At 40.6% G+C, this 25,304-nt stretch overlaps 1 protein-coding gene across 4 annotated transcripts in view; it reads right to left on the bottom strand.

The window, feature by feature from the left end:
- The window catches only part of PPP1R12A (protein phosphatase 1 regulatory subunit 12A), a 226,898-nt gene that overhangs the window by 19,329 nt on the left and 182,265 nt on the right, over positions 1–25,304 (bottom strand). For 3 of the 4 annotated variants that reach the window (XM_054989300.1, XM_054989302.1, XM_054989303.1), the window contains 9 exons: positions 22,152–22,242; positions 20,568–20,765; positions 20,295–20,454; positions 17,997–18,115; positions 11,718–11,783; positions 10,638–10,654; positions 9,716–9,842; positions 7,637–7,741; positions 4,584–4,631 (listed from right to left, as the gene is read on the bottom strand). In XM_054989300.1, coding sequence (XP_054845275.1) covers positions 4,584–4,631; positions 7,637–7,741; positions 9,716–9,842; positions 10,638–10,654; positions 11,718–11,783; positions 17,997–18,115; positions 20,295–20,454; positions 20,568–20,765; positions 22,152–22,242 — 931 coding nt within the window. Of the gene's footprint in view, positions 1–406; positions 438–4,583; positions 4,632–7,636; positions 7,742–9,715; positions 9,843–10,637; positions 10,655–11,717; positions 11,784–17,996; positions 18,116–20,294; positions 20,455–20,567; positions 20,766–22,151; positions 22,243–25,304 lie in introns of all 4 variants that reach the window. The other variant, XM_054989301.1, reaches the window with a different exon arrangement.

Below are 25,304 nucleotides of genomic sequence, written 5' to 3'. Positions count from 1 at the left end.
TCCTTTAGCTAAATTTGTGATAGTTGAACATACAAGAAAAGCAGATGAAATATGGACTGCCTTAAGAAAAAGGAAACACAAAGCATAAGCTTCTCTAGCCAGGCAGATGTTAGTTTGCACTCAGTACTGCACTCAAAAAGTAATATTGTATGTATGTACCAGTGCATATTCCTTTGTCAGCCACACTGGATAACTATAGCTTGTCTTGCCTGATGTTAAGAAAAATGCAGTGCCTCTCATTAATAAAGCAGCTTTGTTAGCTATTATTTGACATTCAAATATTTTCAAAGAGTGAAAGACAAAAGCAGATTACTCCGAAGTGTACATTAACAACTACATTCAATGGTGTTATGCAAAACAGCAAGCAGCATCAACTGAGGTGTGTAAAACTCTGGTTAGATCATACCGCCCCGTAGATACTGACTCTTGTCCGTCACCTTTCAGATACAAACCATTTGAATTTAGTTTAATCATTATTAAGTGACTTCATAGGAATATTTTTCCCATTCACATGGCTCAGATGCAACAAACAAACCATAAATGCCTTGCTCACTATTTGTGTCCCAAGCATACAAGAAAAATATGCTTTGTGATGACAGTATATGGTATATATTCCTTGCCTGCCTCCCACCAGAATCCCCAGGTACTGTACAAAAGGGATGGAATGGCATCTCAAATCATGGTTCAATGATTTAGATGGAAAGGTAAGCCCCAGGTTGTCCAAATTATGGTATGTCACTCAGCTTCAAATGACTATTTGAGATTTTTGCTTGGCATGCTGTCAGTGGTTAAGTGGTTCGGCTGCAAATCAGCACTCTACTGGTTTGAATCCCACCACTGCCATGAGCTCAGTAGATGGCCTTGAGTAAGCCACTCCTTTCAGCCCCAGCTCCCTAACTGTATTCCGTGGATAATAATAACACCAACTTGTGCACTAACCTGTCTAGAATAGTGGTATATAAGTGTAGTTATCATCATAATCATAATCATAATGTTGACATAATTGTAAAAGAGTATGCATATACTGTTGCCCATCATTACAACTGAATCATGCCGGTTTTATCAATTAACCTGAAGAGTTTAGTTCAGCCATAATTCCTGTGTTCTCTCTCAAATGTATTTCCTGCCCTCCCAACACCCCAGTAAATACTAGATTTCTGAAAAATATGTCCAAACATAGCAGTGCTCAGTTAAGGAACAGTGAGTTAACTGACATAAGCCAGAGACTCAGATCTTCACCAAAACAAGTCGCAAGCCAAATTTAAATTGGGATGTTTATTATTGCCATTATGTTAACACACGTAACATAATCTTGTGCTAGACATAAGACAGAATTAACTGAATTTAAGTGGATGGCTATATAGGACAGGGCTTTTTCTATGACAGTACTTCAACCATGGAACACTCTTTCCAAGTATATCTGGCTGGTACCAAATGGCTAAATTTCTAGTATCAACTAAAGAGGTATTCATTTACGAGACACTCTGATGATTGTGATTTTTAAAAAACTGCTGCTATCTTCTACACCTAAGAAATGTAATGCTATTGCTGATATTTTAGCATAGGTGATAGTTATTACGTTGCTGCTATTTTAATGCAAAATTACTTGATAGTGGAATTTTTATGTAGACTCAAGCAATAGAGGTGTGCAGCAAAAAAAATTCAGTAAATACATTTTTTTTAACCAAATTTGAAAAAAAAAATTGGAATCCCCCAAAATTTCAAATTGATTCTTTAATGTGGTTCAGGATATTTCTGAAAAATTCAGCCATTGTTTTATATGGGAAAATCACTCTGGGAAATATCTGTTGGGCTGGAGGGGTCATTTTTCAACAAAACATCACCAAATTTGGAAGGAACCTACTCCTCACTGTCCTCTAAGGATCTCCCCAAGTTTCATGAAGATTGGACCCCAGAGGTCAACTTCATGGGCCTCCAAATAAGGTGCTCCTACCCACTCTCCATTATTCCCTATGGGGAAAAATATCTGGGGGCTATCCTGGGCAGATGGGGGTGGCGTTTTTCATGCAAATTCCACCAAATTTTCAGGTGGCCTACTCCTGACTGTCCCTTAATGACCCCCGAATTTCAGGAAGATTGGACACTGGGGACCAGTTCTATGAGCCCAGCCACTCTATTGTTTCCTGTGGGAAAAAAATCAAAGCTGACTCATATTGCAGAAACGCACTGGGGAAAAGCTGCTATGACCAAGGCACACTCCCAAATGCAAGCTGAGCTCATCCCAGAGAAATCCCAATAGAACTAAACTGAAGCACATGAATGGAATCCCCCTAGAACCAAAGTGAAGGAAGGGAACTGAACTGCAGTTCAGTTTGGAATTTGCTTTTAAATGCCAAATTTTCGGTAAACTTCAGGTATTCCAATAAAAAATCAAGTATTCTGAATTTTTACCAAATTTTCAACAACAAAAAATTCAGTAAAATCTGGCCATTGTTTTCTATGGGAAAATCACTCTAAGAGCTATTTGGTGGACTGAAGGAGTCGTTTTTTCAACTGAACTTCACCATATTTGGTGGGAACCTACTCCTGAGTATTCTCTAAAGAACCTCTATGTTTCATGAAGATTGGACCCCATGGGCCAATTTTCTGCCCCCCCCAAAAGGTGCCCCAATCAGTTCTCCATTATTTCCTGTGGGGGAAAATATCTGACGACTATACGGGGACTGGGGGTCAGAAACCACCAAATTTTCAGGGAGCCTACTCCGGACTGTCTTCTAATGACCCCCAAGTTTCAGGAAGATTGGCAACTGGGGACCTATGAGCCCCTGAACAAGGAAGCAAACTGAAGTACAGGAATGAATCCCCCCCCGAACCAAAATGAAGCAAGGGGACCAACATCACATCAGAGAATCACATCTATTCCACCCAAATCAAACTGAAACAAGGGATACTGTTGCAACTTAGCCCAACAGAAGCAAACTAAAGTACAGGAATGAATCCCCCCAGAAACAAAGTGAAGCAAGGGGACAAACATTGCACCAGAGAATCATATCCTTTCCACCCAAACCAAACTGAAGCAAGGGACACTCTTGCAACTTAGCCCAACAGAAGCAAACTGAAGCAATGGAATGTCTTGTACTTGTAGTTGACTATTGCTTGGTTCTGTCCTGCGGTGTTTCCCCACTGGCTGAACCCAGCACCTGGCTGCTGTGAACGACCCTGGTTCTGTTGGGCTAAGTTGCAACCGCGTTACTTGCTTCAGTTTGGTTTAGGTGGAATGGATGTGATTCTCTGATGTGATGTTGGTCCCCTTGCTTCATTTTGGTTCGGGTGGGGGGGGGATTCATTCCTGTACTTCAGTTTGCTTCCTTGTTCAGGGGCTCATAGGTCCCCAGTTGCCAATCTTCCTGAAACTTGGGGGTCATTAGAAGACAGTCCGGAGTAGGCTCCCTGAAAATTTGGTGGTTTCTGACCCCCAGTCCCCGTATAGTCGTCAGATATTTTCCCCCACAGGAAATAATGGAGAACTGATTGGGGCACCTTTTGGGGGGGGCAGAAAATTGGCCCATGGGGTCCAATCTTCATGAAACATAGAGGTTCTTTAGAGAATACTCAGGAGTAGGTTCCCACCAAATATGGTGAAGTTCAGTTGAAAAAACGACTCCTTCAGTCCACCAAATAGCTCTTAGAGTGATTTTCCCATAGAAAACAATGGCCAGATTTTACTGAATTTTTTGTTGTTGAAAATTTGGTAAAAATTCAGAATACTTGATTTTTTATTGGAATACCTGAAGTTTACCGAAAATTTGGCATTTAAAAGCAAATTCCAAACTGAACTGCACAATGTTCTCAAGCATCTTTGGTGGAAAGAGAGAAATAACTGAAGAATTCTTTAAAATCATGATGTAAGAGGAGAAACTGCATAAAATGATCTGAATGGAAAAGCAGCAGTGCCAGCCAGCCAGATGTAGTATCATTTGCACATTTGACAAAATATGGCTCTGCAACATCCAGGGAAAAACTCATGCTGCCTGTATTTCCTTGTTCAATTACTGTGATTATACAAATAATGGACATCAGATAATCCTAAGGGCATTTATAGGTGAATGTATTCTGGTTACAAGTCCAATGACAGGCCTGTGTCCTCCTGGAGGCCACTGAGGCAGTCTGAATATATCAGACATTCTGTAATCACCATCACCGATAATAAATGTTATTGAGCTGCTGTGTTTACAACACTGTACAATATAAACATATGTAACAATTGTTGCGAATATTGAATCTGGCAGCAAAGATGTACTCAAGATATCTCATTATGTACTAGTCTAAGGAGACAAAGTGTTCTTCATTGGAAAATGCAGTCTTCACTAATTACCTTCTAAACTTTTAATCTTTACAATCTATGGTAGTTTAGAATTCTGAAATATGAGGGGGAAATTTACCTAGTTCATAATAAGCAAGTGTTTCTAATGGAGAGCATCATAACATATAATGCATTAAATATGTCTCATATATGATATCCTGTTTTGATATATGATTGCTGGGGGGATGCTTTTGCTTTCATACTGTTTTCATATCCAGATTGTTTTACAAAAGGCTCAAAATCTTAGGAAGGAACTTACCCTTTTTTCCATTTCTAGCAGAGACCTGTCAGCAAATCTTTCCTGCCTCTGGAACAGATAAATTGATGACATGCCAGGTCAAGGACAGCAAGAGGAGTCACAATGAAAAAACAAGGGAGATAAGAAACACTTTGCTGTATTTTTGAAATATTACTAATAATATACTAATACTAAGGTAATATTACTATAGTATTAACTTTTCTTGTAACATGCAAGAGTTCCAAGCAGGAACAAAGCTGTTTTCCTAATATTCGTTTAAAAGTAAGTCTGAAACCACTTTATCAACTTCTGCAGTATGAAGAATACAACCCCAATTAGACAGCCTAAATTATTTTCATAGAAGTGTATGAAGAAGAAGACCAAATTAGAGATGCTAGCAGTCCTCGACCATTACAAACTATGATTTCTTAATAACTGACACACCAACCATGGCTCACTGGCACATCATCTGCTACGCATGCAGAAGGCTCCACACTCAATCCCTGCCACCTCCAATTAAAAGAATTAGGTGGTTTGTGGTGAGAAGGATCTCTGCCTAGGACCCTGGGGAGACACTGTCACCCAGAGTAGCCAATAATGTCCTTGACAGACCAATATAGTGAGTTAGTGTAGCACAGCATCATGTGTCCTCTGATCAGATTTAATAAAGGAATGTTGCAATGGAGACAAAATAGAGGGTTCCAGTGCCCAAAGTAGACCATGCCGAGATAAAATAAGGGCTTCTGCTTAATTGGGGGTGGGGGAGAAGACTCCCCAGGTATGTATAAAAATATGATACTGTAAAAGAAAAAACAGCCATCCACATTACACCACCCCTGATAGTATGATGGGCACTAAAATATATTCCAGGAAGCATGGAATAATGAAAACAGTTGGGAGTCAGCCTAAGCAAAGTAACTTATTAGGACTAGGGGTGTGCATCACAAAAAGATTCAAGTTTCCCGCTTCATGTTCATCCAAAGCGGGGGGAAAATTCGGAAATACCTTAATTCCGAAGCGGCAACCTACTTTGGAATTATGGTATTTACTCGCTTCAGTATGCTCCATAAATATTCGAAGCATACTGAAGTGAGGGGGAACAACTCCCCCACCCACACCTCCCCCACCCCCTGGGGCAACCCTTACATCCCCCACCCACTTATCTGGCTGGAGGGAGAGGGGGAGGGGGATCAGCTGGGAGGCGGTGGCAGCATGCACGGCAGCACAAGGCTGTGATGGCCTGAAGCCAGCCGGCTCCTCTGCTACCGCACTGCCTCCTGATCCTGCAGGGCAGTGGGGAAGGCCGGAGCTGCCTCCTCTGGCCCTTCCTGCCCCTCAAATGGCTGTGGCGCTGCAACAGCCATTTAAGGGGCAGGAAGGGCTTTCTCTGCCTCCTCCACTGCTCTGCAGCTCCGTGGATGGCGGGGAGGGCCAGAGCCACCACTGCCGCCAACACTGCAAAGGTAAGTGGGGCTGGGGGGGCTGGGGCTGGGGTGATGTTTAAAGGGCCACGCTGCTGCTTACAACTTGCAGCGGCAGGGTCCTTTAAAAGCCCCAAAACTTTCCAAAGCATTATGAATGCTTTGGAAAGCTTTGATTCGGAAATCCCAAATCTTTACAGATCGTGTCCAATTTGGGCATTTTTTCCGAATCGGATTCCCAAACCACACATACCTAATTATGACTCTCAGCGTGCTTGTGTGTGAGACAGTATGAGCAAGAGAAGGGGGAATTGCCAGCTTTCTATTTATTATTTCACAGAGTTATATTTCCAGAATCACAATCAATCATAAATGTTGGTCTAACTCTTAATTATAAAGATCATAAATACAGGTATGTGATCCAGCTCTGGGAACCAGATAAAAATGCCAGATTTTGCTTCACTTTGCTTCTGGGGGGATTCCATTCCCTTGCTTCAGTTTGGTTTGGGTGGAATTCTGTTTTGACAGGATTCTCTGGTTTGATGATTCCCCTTGCTTTGCTTTGATTCTGCGGAGATTCAATTTCCTTGCTTCAGTTTGTTTCTATTAGGCTTTTACTGGGTTGAGCTCGCATTAAGAGTATGCTTCTGGCTAGTGGCAGTCTTGGTCCCTGTGTTTCTGCCTGAAAGCCACCTTGGAAATTTTCCCACAGTAGGAAAAAATGGGGCAGCTTGTTCAGGGGGCATTTCAGTTTGGCTCTGCTGGGCTTCCTCTTGCATTTGGGAGTGTGCCTTTGCCCAGTGGCTGTCTTGTTCCTGTGTGTTTCTGCCTGAGAACCAGCTTGGAAATTTTCCCGCAATAAGAAACAATGTAGAGTGGCTGTGCACTATCTTCATGGGGCACTTAGCTTTTGTGGGGTGTTCAGCTTGGTTCTGTTGAGCTTTCTCTGGGTTGAGCTTGCATTTGGGAGTGTGCCTCTGGCCAGTGGCAGGCTTGTCCCTGTGTGTTTCTGCCTTAGAGCCTTCTTGGAAATCTTTTCTCCACTGGAAACAATGGAGAGTGGCTGAGGGTAGCTTTTTCAGAGACCCAAATCATTGGTCCCTGCAGCCCAATCTTCTGGAACTAATGGGTCTTTAGTGGATAGTCAGAAGTAGGTTCTCTACAAATTTGGTGAAGTTTGCTTGAAAAATGCTCTTTCACAGCCCCCTAAAATAGTCTTCTCCACAGGATAAAATGGCTGGATAAACCTGAGATTATCTAATCTTACTGAACCAGATTTTGGGGGGATCTCTGAAACCCAGATCTAGATTCTCTCCCCCCTACCTCTTTTGCTGCAAACCTCTAATCATATACTTAGAATTTTCATTTTTCTTGTTTACCACCACTCTTGGAGGTATGTGGAATCAGAGACTATATGTAGTAATTCTAGTCATGCTCATGATATAGTGGTAAAGACTGCAGGAATCCTTCTAATTTGTATCATGCCTAATATAGTTTATATTTCTAACAGAAATTTTGTACAAAGTTTATAACAGAAGATCAAAACTATTAAGAATCAGTTCAAGGCTGAATACATCACATCTTAAGAAAAAGCCACTCCCGTTATTGGATTCTCACAGATCTTTATTTTACTGAAAATTTTGGAATACAAACCTGAGTTGCCTTTTCCAACTGTAGCTTAAGATCCGTCAGTTCCATATTGGTATCGTGTAGTTGTGCTTTCAGTTTCTCATTTTCAGCTAGAATTTGTTCATAAAGCTAAAAACATGCAATACAGGTTTTATAATCACACATTCCTTTTAAACTGGATTATGAGTAGTTAAAATGGTATCATAATTTGTTTATGGGATAATGTATAGTTCTTTTTGGAAAATTACTTTATTAAAATATTTATATCCCACCTTTCCTTGTTCAAGACATCTTACAACTTACAATTAACACTAACAGAATAAAACTGCAGATATTCCCTCCTCTCAAAAGATGCCTGCAGTTTATACCTTATTAAAAGCCCTGGCAAATAAAATGGTCTTATAGTGCCTCCTGAAGATTTCTAATAATGGACCTCCCCTTGTCTCCACAAAATGAGAGCTGCAATAGAAAAGGCATTGGCTCTACTTAACACCAGGCGGGCCACCTTAAGTGGGGGAACAACCCCTAGGGGCGGCCTGGAGACTATATCTGCACAAGGACATATGGGAGGAGACAGACCTTTTGGTCCTAGGTTATGAAGTTACAGCTATAGCTTGCAATTAGAGATGGGCATGAACCGGGGGGAAAAACAAACCACGCAGTTCGTGGTTTGTCGCATTTCACAAACCACGAACTTTCATGAACCTGTCCCTGTTCGTGAACTGGTTCATTTGGTTTGGGAAAACATTACATCCAGGTCAGCAGAAGGTCTGCAGGAAGTCCATCCCCTGTTGCCTAAGAAACTGATTGATCAGCGCCAGGCTGTCTGCAGTGACGAACCAAAAAATGAACCAAACGAACCAGCCTAAAGTTCGTGGTGGTTCATCAGAAATGGGCATGAACCGGCTATTGCTATAGCTTGCAATTAGAGATGGGCATGAACCGGGGGGGGGGAACGAACCACGCAGTTCGTGGTTTGTCGCATTTCACAAACCACGAACTTTCATGAACCTGTCCCTGTTCGTGAACTGGTTCATTTGGTTTGTGAAAACATTACATCCAGGTCAGCAGAAGGTCACTTCCAGGTCAGCAGAAGGTCTGCAGGAAGTCCATCCCCTGTTGCCTAGGAAAGTGATTGATCAGCGCCAGGCTGTCTGCAGTGACGAACCAAAAAATGAACCAAACGAACCAGCCTAAAGTTCGTGGTGGTTCATCAGAAATGGGCTCTGATGAACCGTCGGTTTGCGAACCACGAACCGGCCTGGTTCATCACGAACTTTGGTTCATATTTTGGTGCGTGCCCATCTCTACTTGCAATATATCTTTCAGGGACAAAGTCTACTTGGTATGAAAAATTATGCCAGTATTACCAAAACATAATTAGGATTAAATATTAAACTGCCTTGAGGAATTTCCAATAAAGCATAGTATATATTTTAAGAACATGAAAATATTAAGTTAATGGAAAGGGCAAAGTGTCCCAAATTTCCCTGTAATACAAAATCCTTTCAATGCATAGAAAGCAACAGTGTATCAGGTAGGGCTGCCTGAAGGTACTAACAATTCAAAGAGTTGAAGAAAGAATAACAGCATGAGATCACAGAGGGTCTAAGATAATGGAAGATGTCAGCTGCTTGTGGAAGGAATGCAGAGACGAAAGGAAATTAATGAGGCACAGGAACATTTAAGACTTAAATAGGGTATGTGGATTGCTACAGGGCAGGCTAGTCTACCTGTGAATAAGGGCAATGAGCTGTAGAAAATATGACAAAGTGGGAGCTGGGATAAGGTAATACTATGGGGTGAAGACAAAAAGCAAAATGTTTCTGGCTCATGAAAGAAATCCAGGAGGGCTGTTAATACAGCAATTGGAAATATGAATAAAATGGTTGCACTAGACCTAGGAAAGTACATAGGGCAAGCTAACAGAGACCCAAAACAAAATAAGAAAGGGAAGATAGAGAACTTTCCTCCAAGTTTCCCTATTCTGTCTTAAAAGGTTCCTTCTAGCGCCAAATCAAAGAATGTATATCAAGTCCCACTAAAATAGACCCATACAGAATTACTACAGAGCCATAAAGTTATCTTGTTAAACTCAGGTACCTTTTTAAAATCTGTTGTATCTTCTTTATCTAGCTTAGTGGAATATGATTTGCGGTCTTCCAAGTAACTGTATCCAGTACGTCCTAGTACTGAATCATAACGGTCTCCTGATGATCCTGTGTCATATCTTTAAAGGAAAGGAAAAGTGTCAAAGGTTCTACAGGGCAAATCCAGTTATTACACACATTTAGAATATATTATATTATCTTCCATTTCTCTCCAATTTATATTATCTTCTATTTCTCTCTAGTTTGAAAATGCTTAAAAGTGAATAGGGATATATACCCTGATCAGTTATTCCTGTTGTAAGATAATTGTGGAAAACCCTTCCCCTATGGTGAGTCCCCAGAAGTTGGCCCTGATAATATTTCATAACTATAAAAGCTTTTTTTGAGTTAGATTATATATATCAGCATATGGTATTTTTCACTCAGAATTTTAAGACTGATTATTTTATTTTGCTGATCTTTTTATTTTCTTAAACCACTGCTATACCAGCAGAAAGTCTTTGAAATAAAAGCCCAATTCAACCACCATAATGATGGTATGGCAGAAGCTTCCGTACAGGTGCATTCCACAAAACTGTCATCACATTTGCAACTAATGATACACACGGCTTAGCACTTATGATGAAACATTACAGTGACTATTTCTTTCCATGCTAGCAGAAGTTCCCAGGATTATATGGTACTGTAATGGCAGCCAGCCCACATGATCACCTTGCCACTGCCACGGTTAAATTGGTGGTAAGCTTCTGCAAATTTAATATTTATCTGAAGAGTTTGGATGGCAATGGATCTCTGATTTGTGTTTATTTTTCCCCATAAGCATACAGAATTGTTCATGGCATAAATACTTACATAGTTTTAAAAATTACATTATACATCTTTTTAAAAAATCCAAACTGTAAAATAATATATACCTTGAAAGGCTTTCACTCTGAAAAAGGAATAAAACAAAACAACCTTAGACAACTGTATCTCTGTGTTACACGATTTAACAGCCAATAAATAAATTACTGCAGAATAATAAAACAATAACATTTCAAAGCATTGGTTCTGATCACATATATTACTTAAGTCATCTCAGACGTGATAACAAAAGTGATCACAAAAAACAGCTGGTGAAAACCTAGGCCAGGATCCAAGGAGAGGCTGCCAAGATGTTGGGCATTTTAACCTTTCCCTCCTCTTTGGACAACAGACCTACAACACAAACTATTGTTTTATGTCCTGTCCATTTAAAAAGCTGTTTGCCATGAAGAGGGAAGATCACGAGAAAAACAAGTTCAAAAACTCTTTTATTACACAGAACTAGAACTCTGCAAACTATTTCTGAGATCCTGAGTTGCACCATCTGAAGCAGACGTAAATGATTTATTTTGTCTATTACTGGTCATGGTCATAAAAAAGACATAAAAAAGACAAAAAGGGGCTACTTTTCTATGCTTTTAGTATCCAATTACTATATTCCCTCTTAAAGTAGTAAAGTCACCACAGGATTGTTTTTCTTATGTTAATTTCACACTGGTTTGGTATTTTGTTTTCATCAAATGGTAAGAACAAGTATCTACCCCATCAAGATAAAAAGGAAAACCCAGAAGATTTGAGTTTCAATGATAAGACAAATACAAGATATATCATCTGCAGTACGCAGTGGTGTAAATTTCTGCGTATAGTTCACAATGGTCAATTTCCGAAGATAACAACGTTCTTTCACCACATTGTCAGGCATTGCTTGATTTCACTGCATGAAAGAGACACAGAATGTGGCCTCGTTGAGAAGAACAGCCTAGTTAGTACATGGAGCAGAAAAGCAGTGAACAAGGCTGAATGTTGCAGAGAACTGTATTTCTGGAGAATTCTAATAAAGTCATTATACTTGTAAACATTGTTTTGTTAACTCCATGCCTGAAAATGAGGGAAAATACTCTTCTTTGAGAAAAGCAAATACATACCATAGGAAAATTCACTTCAGGAAAGTAAGTGAATTTAACAATTACCTGAGCTTCTTTTTTATTTGTTCCCTCCTCTGAGTCAGATTGGTGCTCTTGCTCATTTTCATCGCTCTGAAGAAGAAAAGCCACTTAAATGATATATACACAAGTATCTGTTTTTAAATAAAAGGAAGAACTTCCCAGTCTGGTTAGCTGACCATAGCTATATACCCTCAACACTGCTCCTCTTATTTGGGAAGTGTTAATGCACATCAAGCTTACCTTTAAAATAAATAAATAAATAAATAAATAAATAAATAAATAAATAAATAAATAAATAAATAAATAAATAAATAAATAAATAAATAAGGAACCATGAATTCAAACCTGTTACGAAAGCTGATTCTTAATCTGTACCACTATTTTACATCTCACATTATACACATTTGTTTTTACACACCATCTTAGTTCAGGCCATGACAAATTTTCTTTGGGTTTGGAGCTAGCCCAAATGTTTAGGGGCCAGACTCATCCCTAACAAATAGAATATTTTCAGGGCAATTCAACTTGCCTCAAGCAGGTCTCTGGAGAAGCAGCTTGTCTTTTGTTCTGGAATTTGCTTCATTATTTACTTTTGAAAAAAAACCTTATACCTCCTTTTTGGTTGCATCAGTGTAAAGCAATAAATTTAAATAACTTCAATACTTTTTAATGTATTGTTTGCTGTTATAAAGTGAAATATTTTTAAAATTAATTATAATCAGAACATAGGCTACCCATTTTTGATCAAAAATTGCATTCTTTTGTGAATGGTTTGTAAGACAGGTACAGTTTTCTTTACATTTTTATTTATAGTTCAGTGTCACCTTTCTAAATGAACAAATATTAAAATTTGTAAAACAAAAGTTTTTAAAGCCTAAAAGAAAAGTGAAACTGCAGCATCGCAAACTCCAAAACAGTAAGAAAGTCTGATGGTGGTTGTGGATTTTCCGGGCTGTATAGCATTGTAGTTCCTGACATTCCTTGGCATTGTAGTTCCCGACGTTTCGCCAGCAGCTGTGACTGGCATCTTCAGAGGTGTAGCACCAAAAGACAGAGATCTCTCAGTGTCACCGTGTGGAGAAGATGTTGGTAGGTAATTTATATCTACTCAGGAAGGTGGGTTTGGGCTGAGTCATCCTGTAAGAGTTTCCCAGGGTGTGGAATGCTAATGGTTCTTTTGCATATGGATTGGTGCTTGACATGCTAATCTTCTCTGCAGGGCTATTGTAGGATGTAGAGTATTTTGTTAGCCTGGTGTTTTTCAGGACTGGAAACCATGCTGTATTCATTCTTAAAGTCTCTTCTTTCCTGTTGAAATTGAGCTTATGTTTATGAATTTCAATGGCTTCCCTGAGCAATCTGACAAAGTAGTTGGAAGTGTTGTCCAGTATTTTAGTGTCCTGGAATAGGATACTGTGTCCTGTTTGAGTTAGGCTATGTTCAGCCACTGTTGATTTTTCCGGATGGCCATGTCTGCAGTGCCTTTCATGTCCAACTCACACGGATAGGTACTTACAGAAAAACTCCAATCACCACCCTCGACAGAAAAAAGGCATAATAAAGACATTAGTAGACCGTGCAAGGCGGATATGTGAACCACACTTTCTCAACGAGGAAAATAATCATCTAAACCACGCACTTCAAGCAAATGGCTACTCCAGAAATGAAATCAGAAGAGCAATTAAACCAAGGATAAATCAAACCATTAAGGAAAAACAGTCTTCCACAGGAAAAGTGTTTTTGCCATATATCAAAGGAATCACTGATCAGATGGGAAAGCTTATGAAAAAGCACAACTTACAAACAGTATTCAGATCCACCAGAAAAATACAACAGATGCTACGATCAGCAAAAGACAGGAGATACTCACCTCTGCAGGAGAATACCGCATACCCTGCAGCTGTGGACAAGTTTACATCGGGACCACACAGCGTAGCATCCAGACAAGAATAAAAGAACATGAAAGACACTGCAGACTTGGCCATCCGGAAAAATCAGCTGTGGCTGAACACAGCCTAACTCAAACAGGACACAGTATCCTATTCCTGGACACTAAAATACTGGACAACACTTCCAACTACTTCGTCAGATTGCACAGGGAAGCCATTGAAATTCATAAGCATAAGCACAATTTCAACAGGAAAGAAGAGACTTTAAGAATGAATACAGCATGGTTTACAGTCCTGAAAAACACCAGGCTAACAAAATACTCTACATCCTACAATAGCCCTGCAGAAAAGATTAGCATATCAAGCACCAATCCATATGCAAAAGAACCTCTTCAGGATACAGTGAAGCCTCCCTCCATTAGCATTCCACACCCCAGGAAACTCTTACAGGATGACTCAGCCCAAACCCACCTTCCTGAGTAGATATAAATTACCTGCCAACATCTCCACCCAGTGACACTGAGAGATCTCTGTCTTTTGGTGCTACACCTCTGAAGATGCCAGTCATAGCTGCTGGCGAAACGTCAGGAACTACAATGCCAAGACCACGGCTATACAGCCCGGAAAATCCACAACAACCATCGTTCTCCGGCCGTGAAAGACTTCGACAATATATAGTAAGAAAGTCTGTTCAAAACTTACTAGCTTGAAATAAAATTAATCCAACAGGTTAAAAAACATTAAAAATATGCAGAATTATCGATTACAATATCAGTGACAAACTGTTTGAAGATGTCTTGAATCTGGTGCGATAGTGTAACAAGTAATAAGAAAATATCTTCACTTTTATATCATTATCACTGATAATTTTGTGTATTTCTTTTCAGGCATTTTTTACATTTCATATTATTTTAATTAATCTAATAAACAACATTTGTTTTATCATTCATATGTTCCAATTAACTGTAGCAAAAGCAGCTTATTTAAAACTGGATTCATATTCATTGCAAAACAGGTCAAAGATAAAGAAAAGTAAAGGAGAAGGTAGAAGGGAAGGCACCATGCCTATACAGTTGGCTCATGCTTTCTGGGCTGGGAAGGGCCATTTAAAGGCTAAGGGTAGATCGTGGGTGGGCCATTCAAAGGCTAAGCCTCTTCTTAGGATAGAAGCTAGGATAGGGCATGAGTGGCTGCAGCAGGAACTGAACTTGAGACACTCACTTGCAGGAGAAGAGATTGAGAAAAGGCAAAGAAAGCCTAGTGGAGCAGAAACAAACAGCATAACTTTGGCTAAGAGGCACAAAGGACAGGATCCAGAGCTTCAGTGCCTATCTCTACTCTACTCCAGGTCTTCTTTCCTATCCACCCCCTTTGATCCAACCTAGAAAGCTCTGAATGGGAGGCAGGGCTGGCAGCTCCAACCAAGTGTCAGGGCTTTTGCAAGCAAGAGCTGGCTTGCTGATTGGGCTTGGCTTGCATATTGAGATGTAGATAAATACTGCAAGCACATTACAGAATTATCATTTCACCACTGTATGTTATTGAGCTGCTTTTGTCGAGGCCTGTCTTAGTGAACTTTTGTAAGGCTTGAAATCCCAAACCAACTAGCTTTTTAAAATCTGCATATGCAAGTTTGTATGACAAGAAGCTGGCCTATTTTGTCAGAATGATAAATGCTGTTGCTAAAATAGTACCCCAGATGTTGTTTCACATTAAGCATAAGATCAGTGGTTCCCAACCTGTGGCCTGGGGACCCTGGGGGGGGGGCATGAATCCATATGAGCATTAAGCATTGGCCTTTTGATCTTTTCATCATCATGTTTTTTCTCAATTAAAGGATACTAATCGCATAATCACTATCATTGGAGGGGAGTGATCTGCAAAAACTGATGTTAAAAATGGGTCCTCATATTCAAAAAGGCTAGGAACCACTGTATTATATAATTTATTTTAAAAATAAAATTCTATTGATTTTCCCCAGTATCTCAAATCTGGTACAAATCTATGGGTGTATACTAGATAAAATACTATGCTACTTCACTCATATAGTAATGTTCATGATAACATACTCCGTTCTCCTGTGCAAAGAAGAAATACCACAAATTCTAATCAATGATGGCTTGATCTCTGCTGTATGTTAACATCATACACAACTGATGCCATAATATTAAGCAGCAGTTCAACTGATGCTTGTGATCAGTAGTAATTCATGTATCAGTAAGTATGTCACTATTATGTATGCTTTAGAAAAGTTGAAGTCCTAGCTTACACCAATCCATGATTTTCTAAAGCATTGCTCACATTTTGAAACAGCCTATTAGTTTCTATATGGCAGAATATTTTTTATAAACGGGTATTATAACTAGCAGTTGAACTGCATGATGGTCTCCTACCTCCCCAGACAACAATAGTAGTTTAGGATCTATCACAGACAGAAGGCTGCCCTGCCTCTGAAAGGTAAACAAGCCAACCAGTTGTTTAGTACATGAGACTATGAGAGTGCTGCTCCATCATCCAATCAATCACCTTTCAAAGGGAGGAGGATAGGATGTTGGACAGAAGCACAGCAGCAGTCAATTAGGGTCTGCCTCAGCAAGAGAGAAGACATTCTAAAGGATAGCTCTAGCTGGTAGTGTTGCAGAGTAGTTTAACTACCCCTGGGAGAGGGCAGGGAACCCTGTTGTGAGGCTTGTCTCTGGTGATGAGTTGGCCTGGTTCCATGTAGTCTGACTCTTGGAAAAGGGAAAGCTGGCGTGTGTGGTATCCTGTGTCTTTGTGAAAGGATCAGTAAAACACAGGTAGTGAAAGTCTGCTTTTAACTGCAAGTGTTAACAAGAATTCAAACTACAACATGGATCCATAATTAGCTTAAGTGCCTCAGCCACCTTCTCCTGTAACTGAAAGACCTGTGAAGCTGAACCGTTCTTTAAACTAACCTGAACATAAATCTTTGTTTAAACAACTCTTCCCTAAAGATCTCCATGTCCTTCTTGTTCACCACAAAACTACCTCACAGCAATGAACCCACATCCTTTATATTGACTACCTTGTAACTGAGGAGAACCACTGAGGGAACAGTTTTGTTTTAAAAGAGCCTGTTTCCCCAAAATCTCAACAAGCTGTGTGGATCACCTTGGCTGATTTACAGCAGCCTGTCACATGGTCTTTTGACCCACTGTTGCAAAATTCTCACACACAGATTGTGGCTGAACTGGTGATCCATGAAGCATACTAGAGGTCTGAGAGCTGTATACAAAGCCATGAACCAGGGTGGATAAAAATCAATGCTTTTTTAAAAAAAAAAATCAAAAAAATCAGATTTTTTTTATTTAAATCGGATTTTTTTTTATTTAAATCGGATTTTTTAAATTTAAATTGGATTTTTTTAAATAAAATGCTTTTTGAGGAAAATATATTACCATCCAAAGCTTATTCCATCATGAAATAAAGATTAGTTTTTAATTATGTAGAATAAGGCTGTATATGTTTAATTTTTTTGGTAAATAAATTCCATTAATCCATTCACAATGTCATGCTCTTCCAGAGGTTTTTGTAAGATTATTGGGCAGTTTCTCTGCCTACAAGATATTATCACAGATGCCTGGTTTTGCAGTTCTCAAAACTGAATTTGTGTCAGCTCAGCAGAGATCACATGCCTCTTCTTCCCAGCAAAAATGTTATAACATGAACAGAGTTGAGAAAAAGACCTTAATCCTATTGTTCTACAAACCTATGAAGACAGAATCAACCCTTTCAGTGCTAAGTTTCAAGAAGTTCAATGAATAGAAACAATATTTTCCTGATTGTTTGGAGTGGAATAGATCTGCACAAGAAATAAGTGTGAGGAGGGAGGGGCAGGCAGTACAAAATGAAAGTGAAACTTTTTGAGCACAATACTGCACAAGTCTTTGGATCTTTTGTGTGTATGACCTGAGGTTTATCACATTCTTTCCTTGGAGGAAAAAACCTATAATGGCAGCAGGCCGTAAAAGAGACCCAGTTTGGGAATACTTTAATGAAGTTCCTTTACCTATCGGTAAGGCAGGCATGCGTGCAAAATGCAAACACTGCAACAAAGAAATGCAAGGCCTGGTGGCCCGAATGAGTCTTTATGTAGAAAACTATGATTTAAATCAAGCCTTACTGACTAGTGATTTAAATCGTGATTTAAATCAGTTTGATTTAAATCAAATCCACCCTGCCATGAACTGCATTAAGAATGCTACTTAAATCACAGTGCCTACTTTGTAAGCATTACTTGTATTTGAAATGTCAAATATGCAATATGGAAGCTACATTTTTAGAAGTGGCTCACTGAATGGTAATGCCAGTCAGTTAAACAAATACTATTTTACTGAACCCTCCCTGTTTGTAAATACAGATTTATTGAAAATTACAATGGTTTTCCACTTACGTCCTGAGTCCAAAAAGAAACTCCAGTTGATCTTCGTTTTTCTCTTGGCCGTCTTCTTTCCCTTATTGATTTTGTCTGAGACTTATCTTCTTCTTTTTCCTCTTCTTTCCTTCCCGCTTCTATTTAAATAGTATGTTCTATATTTTAACAAAGTCCAGAAAATACTCTTTCTGCTATAACATAGATTTCTATTGTGGTTCCTGAAGCAAGGCACAATGTATCCAGATTTATGATCCAAATGCTTACAATGTTTTTGAATACAGATGATGGAGTTTAATGGGCCACTATTTTCTTTATATACTGTTTTATTAGTCTAGTTTTAAGTCAGCCAAACTATTATAAGTCTGTATACTTTAATTTCAATAATTAATGCCTAATATCTTTATGTGTTATTATCATCTACAAATGCATTGGCCGAGCACCCACAGCACACATATTCATATAAATACTTGTTTAGTCAGAGGCAATAAGAGTTCATTGTGCAAAAAACACCTTTGGAGAAAAATGTATGTTTAAACTAATTATGTTTCCTCCCTTCAGGTAATGTACTTAAAATGAGCACTATTCAGATCACTGGAAAGATCTGAAAAATCCTACTTCAAGTATTGTATCAGCAAGACGAAGACTGAATTTCCAGACTCTGTTCTGCCCCAAAATTCTTTTAATTAACTTGTACAACAATGAAGATGCAGAGGTGCACAAGCATATAACATTCCTTTGTTCTCATGCACTTTATCATTGTTTACCATTTGAATAACATAAGAAATCACAAAATCCAGGTACTTGTTTATTTCACTGCTCCAGTCTTCAGGGCTGAAAAATGAATGTTAAGGAAAAGGAATATTCTCATATAGCCATATTCTAAAAATGTTCAGCTTATTCATTTGAACATTTCCACTATAACTCAAAATTCAACATCTATGGCACTATGGAAATTCAAAAAACAAGTATGCACTTGTCCTACAGATGGAAATTAAAGACGACCAACCTTCTGAAGAAATATCGATCCTGGAGATGATGACAATCAGGGGTGTGGCGCTCTGGGATTCCGATTTGGATTTTTAACTCAAATCGGGCTGGATTTGGAAAGATTCGGGGTTCCCAAATTGGCCCCAACACTGCTGAGCCGTTTCGGGAATCCTGAAGTAAAGCTTCCCAAGTGATTTGTATCGCTTCAAGAAGTTTCAGGCAAAGAGCAACACTTTTCTTGCTACTTGTAAGTGGTAAGAAAAGTGTTGCTTTCAAAACACCGGCCACTTTACAGCCGATGAGAGGGGATTCCCCTCTCATTAGCTGAAAAAGCCCTTTAAATGTGGACTTTTTTTCAGCTGACAAGAGGGGGATTACCCTCTCATCAGCTGAAAAAATCCTTTTAAACGCCCTGGCTTTTTTAGTTGATGGGAGCAGGGCCGGATCTAGGGTTGCCAGCGCCTGGTGCAACCCTTGGCCGGCCCCCTGCGTGCACGTGTGCAGCACATGCGCACTGCTGGCGCTGCATGATGTCATAGGGCGGGAGGCGTGCCGCCCTGCAGCAAACCGGCCACCCAAGCGCGCAGTGGCGGCGTGGGTGTGCGCTGGGGTGGATGGCTTGCTGCACGGGCGGCTGAGCGCAGGGCTGGGAGGCCCTCACATGGTTCACCTTCCCCACTGCCCTGTGCTGCCCGCACAGCAAGCTGGCCGCCCCAGTGCCGGTGCGCCGTGGAGCTGGCAGCAGCGGGATCATGCGCTGGGGCGGCTGGCTTGCCGCACGGGTGGCTGAGCACAGGGCTGGGAGGTCCTGCGCGCGTGGCAAGCCAGCCGCCCCATCAGCAGGGAAGGCGAGGGCCTCCCAACCCTGCACTGAGCCTCTCGTGTGGCAAACCCCCGGCGGTTAGCAACTGTGCCCGACGCCCCCTCTTTGGCGGTGCCAGGGGCAGGCTACCCCCGTCCCCCCTGGATGGGAGATCCCCCTCCCATCAGCTGTAAACCAGCTGGCATTTGAAAGCAACACTTTTCTTGCCATTTGCAAACGACAAGAAAGTGCTGCTTTGAGCTTCGGTAAAGATTCGGGAATCTTTACTGAGCATACCAAAGCATTTAAACACTGAAATCCCGAAACGGTTTGCCATTTCAGGATTTGGGTTATCCCAAATTGTTTTCTAAACCCGAATATTTTGGGGGAACACACCCCTAGTGACAATGCAAGAAGATTGCTATTTGTTTTACCAATTACTTCTTAATATCTACCATTGTATTTTAAAGCAGCAGCATGTTCATGGACGATGAACAACAAAGAAAGAAGTAATAGAGAAGCCTTACCTCTCTCACTTTCCTTTGCTCCACTCCTGGAATAAGCAGAAGTTATACCTATAAGGCTGTTTGGTCTGTTTAACTGGCTTGAAGAGACAGAATTAGAAGAGGTGGCAGTTGAAGAAGTTGATGAAGTAGTTGAAGATGTTGTTCTATAACGATGATATGGCTATTCATCAGGAACAAAAATGCAAAGCAATTTTAAAATGTTACGAAGCATGCCAATAAAGACATTTTAATTAAGTAAACCACTCAGTACCATAAAATAAAAGCATGCAATACCTCTTCAATGGTTCGTGTGTATCTTTGCCTATAATCATCATCTTTAGTTTCTGATTCCTTCTTTTCTTCCTGTTTTTCTTTGTCTTGTTTTTCTTTTTCCTCCTTTTCTTTTTCTTCATTCTCTTGTTCTCTAGGCCGGGTAGCACGACTTCTACCAATAGTTTTTTCAGCTTCCTGAAGATCAGTCAGTGTTACACCCTGTAGAAGAATAGCGCCCCAAAGCATATTTTATTTATACTGGAATTAAAACTAAATTTATTAAAGGTTAATGCCTTTCTTAAAATAAAGGGGAAATAAAACAGGTGTTGGTAACTTTAGAGTACTGTGGTAATGTTTTAAAACAGTACAGCTTCTCAAACTATGTTTTGAGCTCAGGAACAAGTATCAGACTAAAAGAGTATTCCTCAGCAAACATACATGTACAAAAATAACCACAGAGCATTTGTGGCAGCTGGAAAAGGACTGGGCCACTATCCCTGTGTTTTAACAGGAAATACTTGTTTTTATGAATGTGCTCTTTTCAATTCACAAGTATGGGATAATCTGTCTTGGGGCAGGGGTCAGATTACAGGAAGCCTTGGACCCATTTCATACATAAGCCTACTGTATGCTAGATTGGCAGGAGAGCAGAAGGCAAACTTTCAGCATCCAACTTTAGTTTTGGGAGCATCTGTAGGGAACAAGGAGTCTACTTCTGAAAACTCCTAGTTTAAACTGCTGTTCGGTTTCTCTCTGGACAACAATATCATGACAACACTAATGAGATAAATCAAGAATGCCAGTGGCTGCCCTTTAAGTACATAAAAGCCATTTTCTATAACAGCAGATCTGAACATATGGATCTAGAGAAGAAAACCTTCACAGAAGGAGAAATGGAGCTATGAATATTTACAGTTCAATTTAAAAGTTTCTGGAGAGGAGTTGAAGGGAATCTGTTGAATCAAACATACATCCCATTTTAGAAAAGTACCAGTAAATTTCCAGACCCCAACAATGTCAACAGAACTTTAAATGTTAAAACCATTTCACATTAAGTTGTCAGAAATACCTGTAATAACCCTGTTAAGTAGTTTCAGATAGGTAGCTGAGTTGGTCTGCAGAAGAGCAACATCTGGGTCCAGGAGGACCCTAATGACCAACAGAATTCTGACTCGTGAAAGCTCATACTCTGGAAATCTAGTTGGTCTTTAAGATGCCACTGGACCCAAATAGAACCCTGGAAGTAGTAGATCAATTATTATTTTTCCATTAAAGAGTTGAGACTGAATAGACTTGCAAAAAAAGTCTATATATTCATTGTTAAGGTGATATTTGATACAGGAAGCTTTTGGCTCACATGTCAAGATCAACTATCAGCTTCTAGCTAGCAAGATCAACTATCAGCTTCTAGCTATCGAATATGTACTGTGCAGGGACACTGCAGAAAGATGTCCATACAGCAAATTTGTTCCAGATGATACGGAGAAATCTACAGAGGCCTTGTTGGAACAGAAAGGCAACCTGACAAATGAAGTCTAAGCCACAAAAGTAACTATCTCCATTCTAATATATATTTACTAAATTTACCTTAAAAGTCCAACATACCTGTGTGGATCTTCTGGACTGCCTTGCTTGTCTCGATCTAGCTTTTCTTTGAGATTCAGATTCTTCATCCCGAACTGGAGTGAGGTATGATCTAAAAAGTTAAACATTCACAAGCTAGTAGAAATTGTAAAAACTATTTATGAACAGTGTGTGTGTGTGTGTGTGTTTGGGGAGGGGTGGGGGGAATAAGCTGCAACAGAAGCCTTGAAGAAAAATGAAAAAAATACACAAGGGAGCAGTTTTCACCACAAAGAGAAAGCAGGAAAAACATTTTTATAGTACTACAGAGAAAATATGCAAACACACATTTCCAATAGCAGAATTATATTACAGCATCAATTCAATAGACTAGCTTAAGGATCAGCAACTGGCAGACCCAAGACCAGGGTATGATTACCCTGTCAGTTTCTCATTCAATGGCAAAAAGTCATGCATGAAGTTAGAAGTAACTAGCTGCTTTATAATTCACAAATCCACTTGTCGCAGTCCACAAGTGGGAAAGGTGACAACTGTGGCCTGGAATTCCAATCACTTCCTCAAACAGGCACAATAGAAAACTAAAGGAGTACACTTTTAGAAAAACCTGCAATGGGGCACTTTTTAAGAAGGCTTGTTAATAGGGATTCCAGACCCCCAGTGGGGGCGGGAGATCCCGACCCCACTCCCCCACCCCCACTTACGTAACCGGCAAGGGGGGGCACACCTTCCCTGAGGGATCCCCCGTGGCTGGGCCCATTTTGGCTCAGATCGGGGCTGCTGCAGAGCACGGGAGTGCTCCTGCACTCCTGAAAATGGGCCCGACCCGCGGCAAAATGGGCTTGTTTTTGGGTGCTGCGGAGCACCCCAAAACAGGCCCGTTCTGCCACAGATCAGGCCCGTTTTCAGATGCTGCGGAGTGCAGGAGCGCCTGCGCTCTACAGCGCCTCAAAAATGGGCCCATTTCAGCGCGGATCAGGCCCGTTTTGAGCCCCTGTGGAGCCTGGACGTGCTCCCCGGGGCTGCACAATGATGTCACTTCTGAAGTGACATCATCGCGCCTGTGGGGGTGTGCACGTGCGCACCCCCTCTCCCCCAATGCAAGTGCCAGACCCCTATCCCCGCCTGGAGACTGAGGGAGCCTGGCAACCCTACTTGTTAATGTTGACAGAAATTATTTTTCTGAGTGTTTTGTCTATTGATGATGTTGATCATGAGTTTTAATTGGTTTTAATTGTTTTGGGAGACTACTTGGGTCTTGTCTGATGTAAGAGGAAAGACAGCTTAGATTTTTTGTATATATACAGACAATGCAACCAATGTCTACAGCTAAATATTTTTACTTATAATTTTTAAAAATTGACCAATAATGGGGCCTAATTGACACAAAGCTGGGGAAAAGTTGGTATATCTTGGTTTCCCATCTTCTACAGATGCTCAATCTTCATAAGGTTATTTGTCCTGCAGTATTTCATCCAACACACTCCTTGTAATTTTTGTGTAAACTTCAACCTTTGCTCTGAGGGTGTTAAGAGTTCTTTTTACTCCATCTGAACATAAGGTGAAATAGACAAACTATAGTTTCTAATTTTCCTCTCAGTTTTGTTTTTGCTGCTGTTATATTCATGATCTCTAATCTGCTCTTTCTGAACTAGATAATTGAGGAATGATTACAGATCAATTCCAAGTCTTTCTGGGTGACACATCTGCTCTGCATCCTTTTCAGGCCAGGCTACAGGGTAGAAACAACAACTTGGTGGCTTTAGCTGATTATCATTTGAATGTAGACATGAGCCAGTGTTTCTTTATTGTCATTACTGGATTTATCTTTAGGTTTTGAAACAGTGGACCATGCCATCTTGTTGACACCTTTGGAGGGAGAAGCAGATATCAACGGATGTGCTTTAGATTAGCTTAAATTGTTCCTTATGGATTGGATTCAAAAAGTAGCTTACGGAGACCAGTTATCAATATGGGACATTGGGAGTGGGATCCACAAGGCCCAGCCTTAACCCCCAAGCTGTTTATCCTTATGTTTAATTCTTATGCTGTTTAATCCGTTGGTAGAGATCATTCATAGTTTTGAAGTAGCCTATCAATATGCTGACAACACCCAAATCAACAATTCTTTGTCAAGTCTACCTGACACTACTGCAGCTATCCCAAGCCAGTGCCTGGCTGCTGGAATCAAACAATTAAGGATACATAAGTTGAAATAAATCTTGATACGAAGGAAGTGATGCTGGTTGAGAAGCTTGGAGGTTATTGTGCTATCCCCATTTGATGGGGTTGTGATGGCCCTCATTAACTCAGTTGAGTCTAGGGGAAATGCTGTACTAGCACAATTGCTGGAAACGCAAGTTAATTCAGTTGCACAAAAAGTTATTTCTTCCATATTTATTTAGCCCTGAGTATAGCTCCCTACCTTGACCCAGTTGATCTGGTTGTCAGGTCCAGTATGTTTCTAAACTGTACTGACTCCATGTTCTAATGCTTCTAGTGTTTAAGTGCTTTCTCCCCAGGTGCACCAGTTCCCAGGCAGCATTCCCACCAGAGGAGATTGTTGTGTCTAACCCGGTTCCACCAAGCATTGGCCTTGGAGGAGAGCAGCTTCCCAGGACTGAAAGATGTTGTTTTGAGAACTGTGGGGGGAGGCTGTTCCAGATGGGTATTGTTACTCTGTATCCTATGCTTGCTCTTCATTGGTAACAATGATCATGTACCATCCTGAGTCTCCTATTCAGGACAGTGGACTATAATGGACCTTTTCTGCAATAAAACTTCCTTTGCTAGACATTGGACTTATTCTTGCTTCTAAAGGGAATCTTGCAGAGAGTACCTTATCTAGCCACAGTCTGACATTTTGTTACCAATCATGTCTGAGTCGGGCCCAGCGGAATCCAAGGTTGTCCCGGACAGGGATCCTTTGTTCGAGCCGTATGTGTCTCCCGACAAACAACCCGTACGAGCCCAAGACTCCCAGGAGCTGGGAGCAGCCGGGAATGGAACCGAAGTCTCCACTTCCACCCCGCCTCTCATCGACCTCAGTGCTCGGGTCGAGACCGAAGCCGACCTCGGGGCAAGGCCGAAAGCGACCGCTCTCCCCTTGATTTCGGTACCCACCCCGTCGGAGTGGGGTGCCAGACCCAGAGAAACTAGAGAGCGTCGTGTAGGTGG

The sequence above is a fragment of the Eublepharis macularius genome, chromosome 9 (assembly GCF_028583425.1).
Source record: "Eublepharis macularius isolate TG4126 chromosome 9, MPM_Emac_v1.0, whole genome shotgun sequence".
Lineage (NCBI taxonomy): Eukaryota > Metazoa > Chordata > Lepidosauria > Squamata > Eublepharidae > Eublepharis > Eublepharis macularius.
Note: the sequence above shows the minus strand (reverse complement) of the source record. Positions and strands in the feature narration are given on the sequence as shown.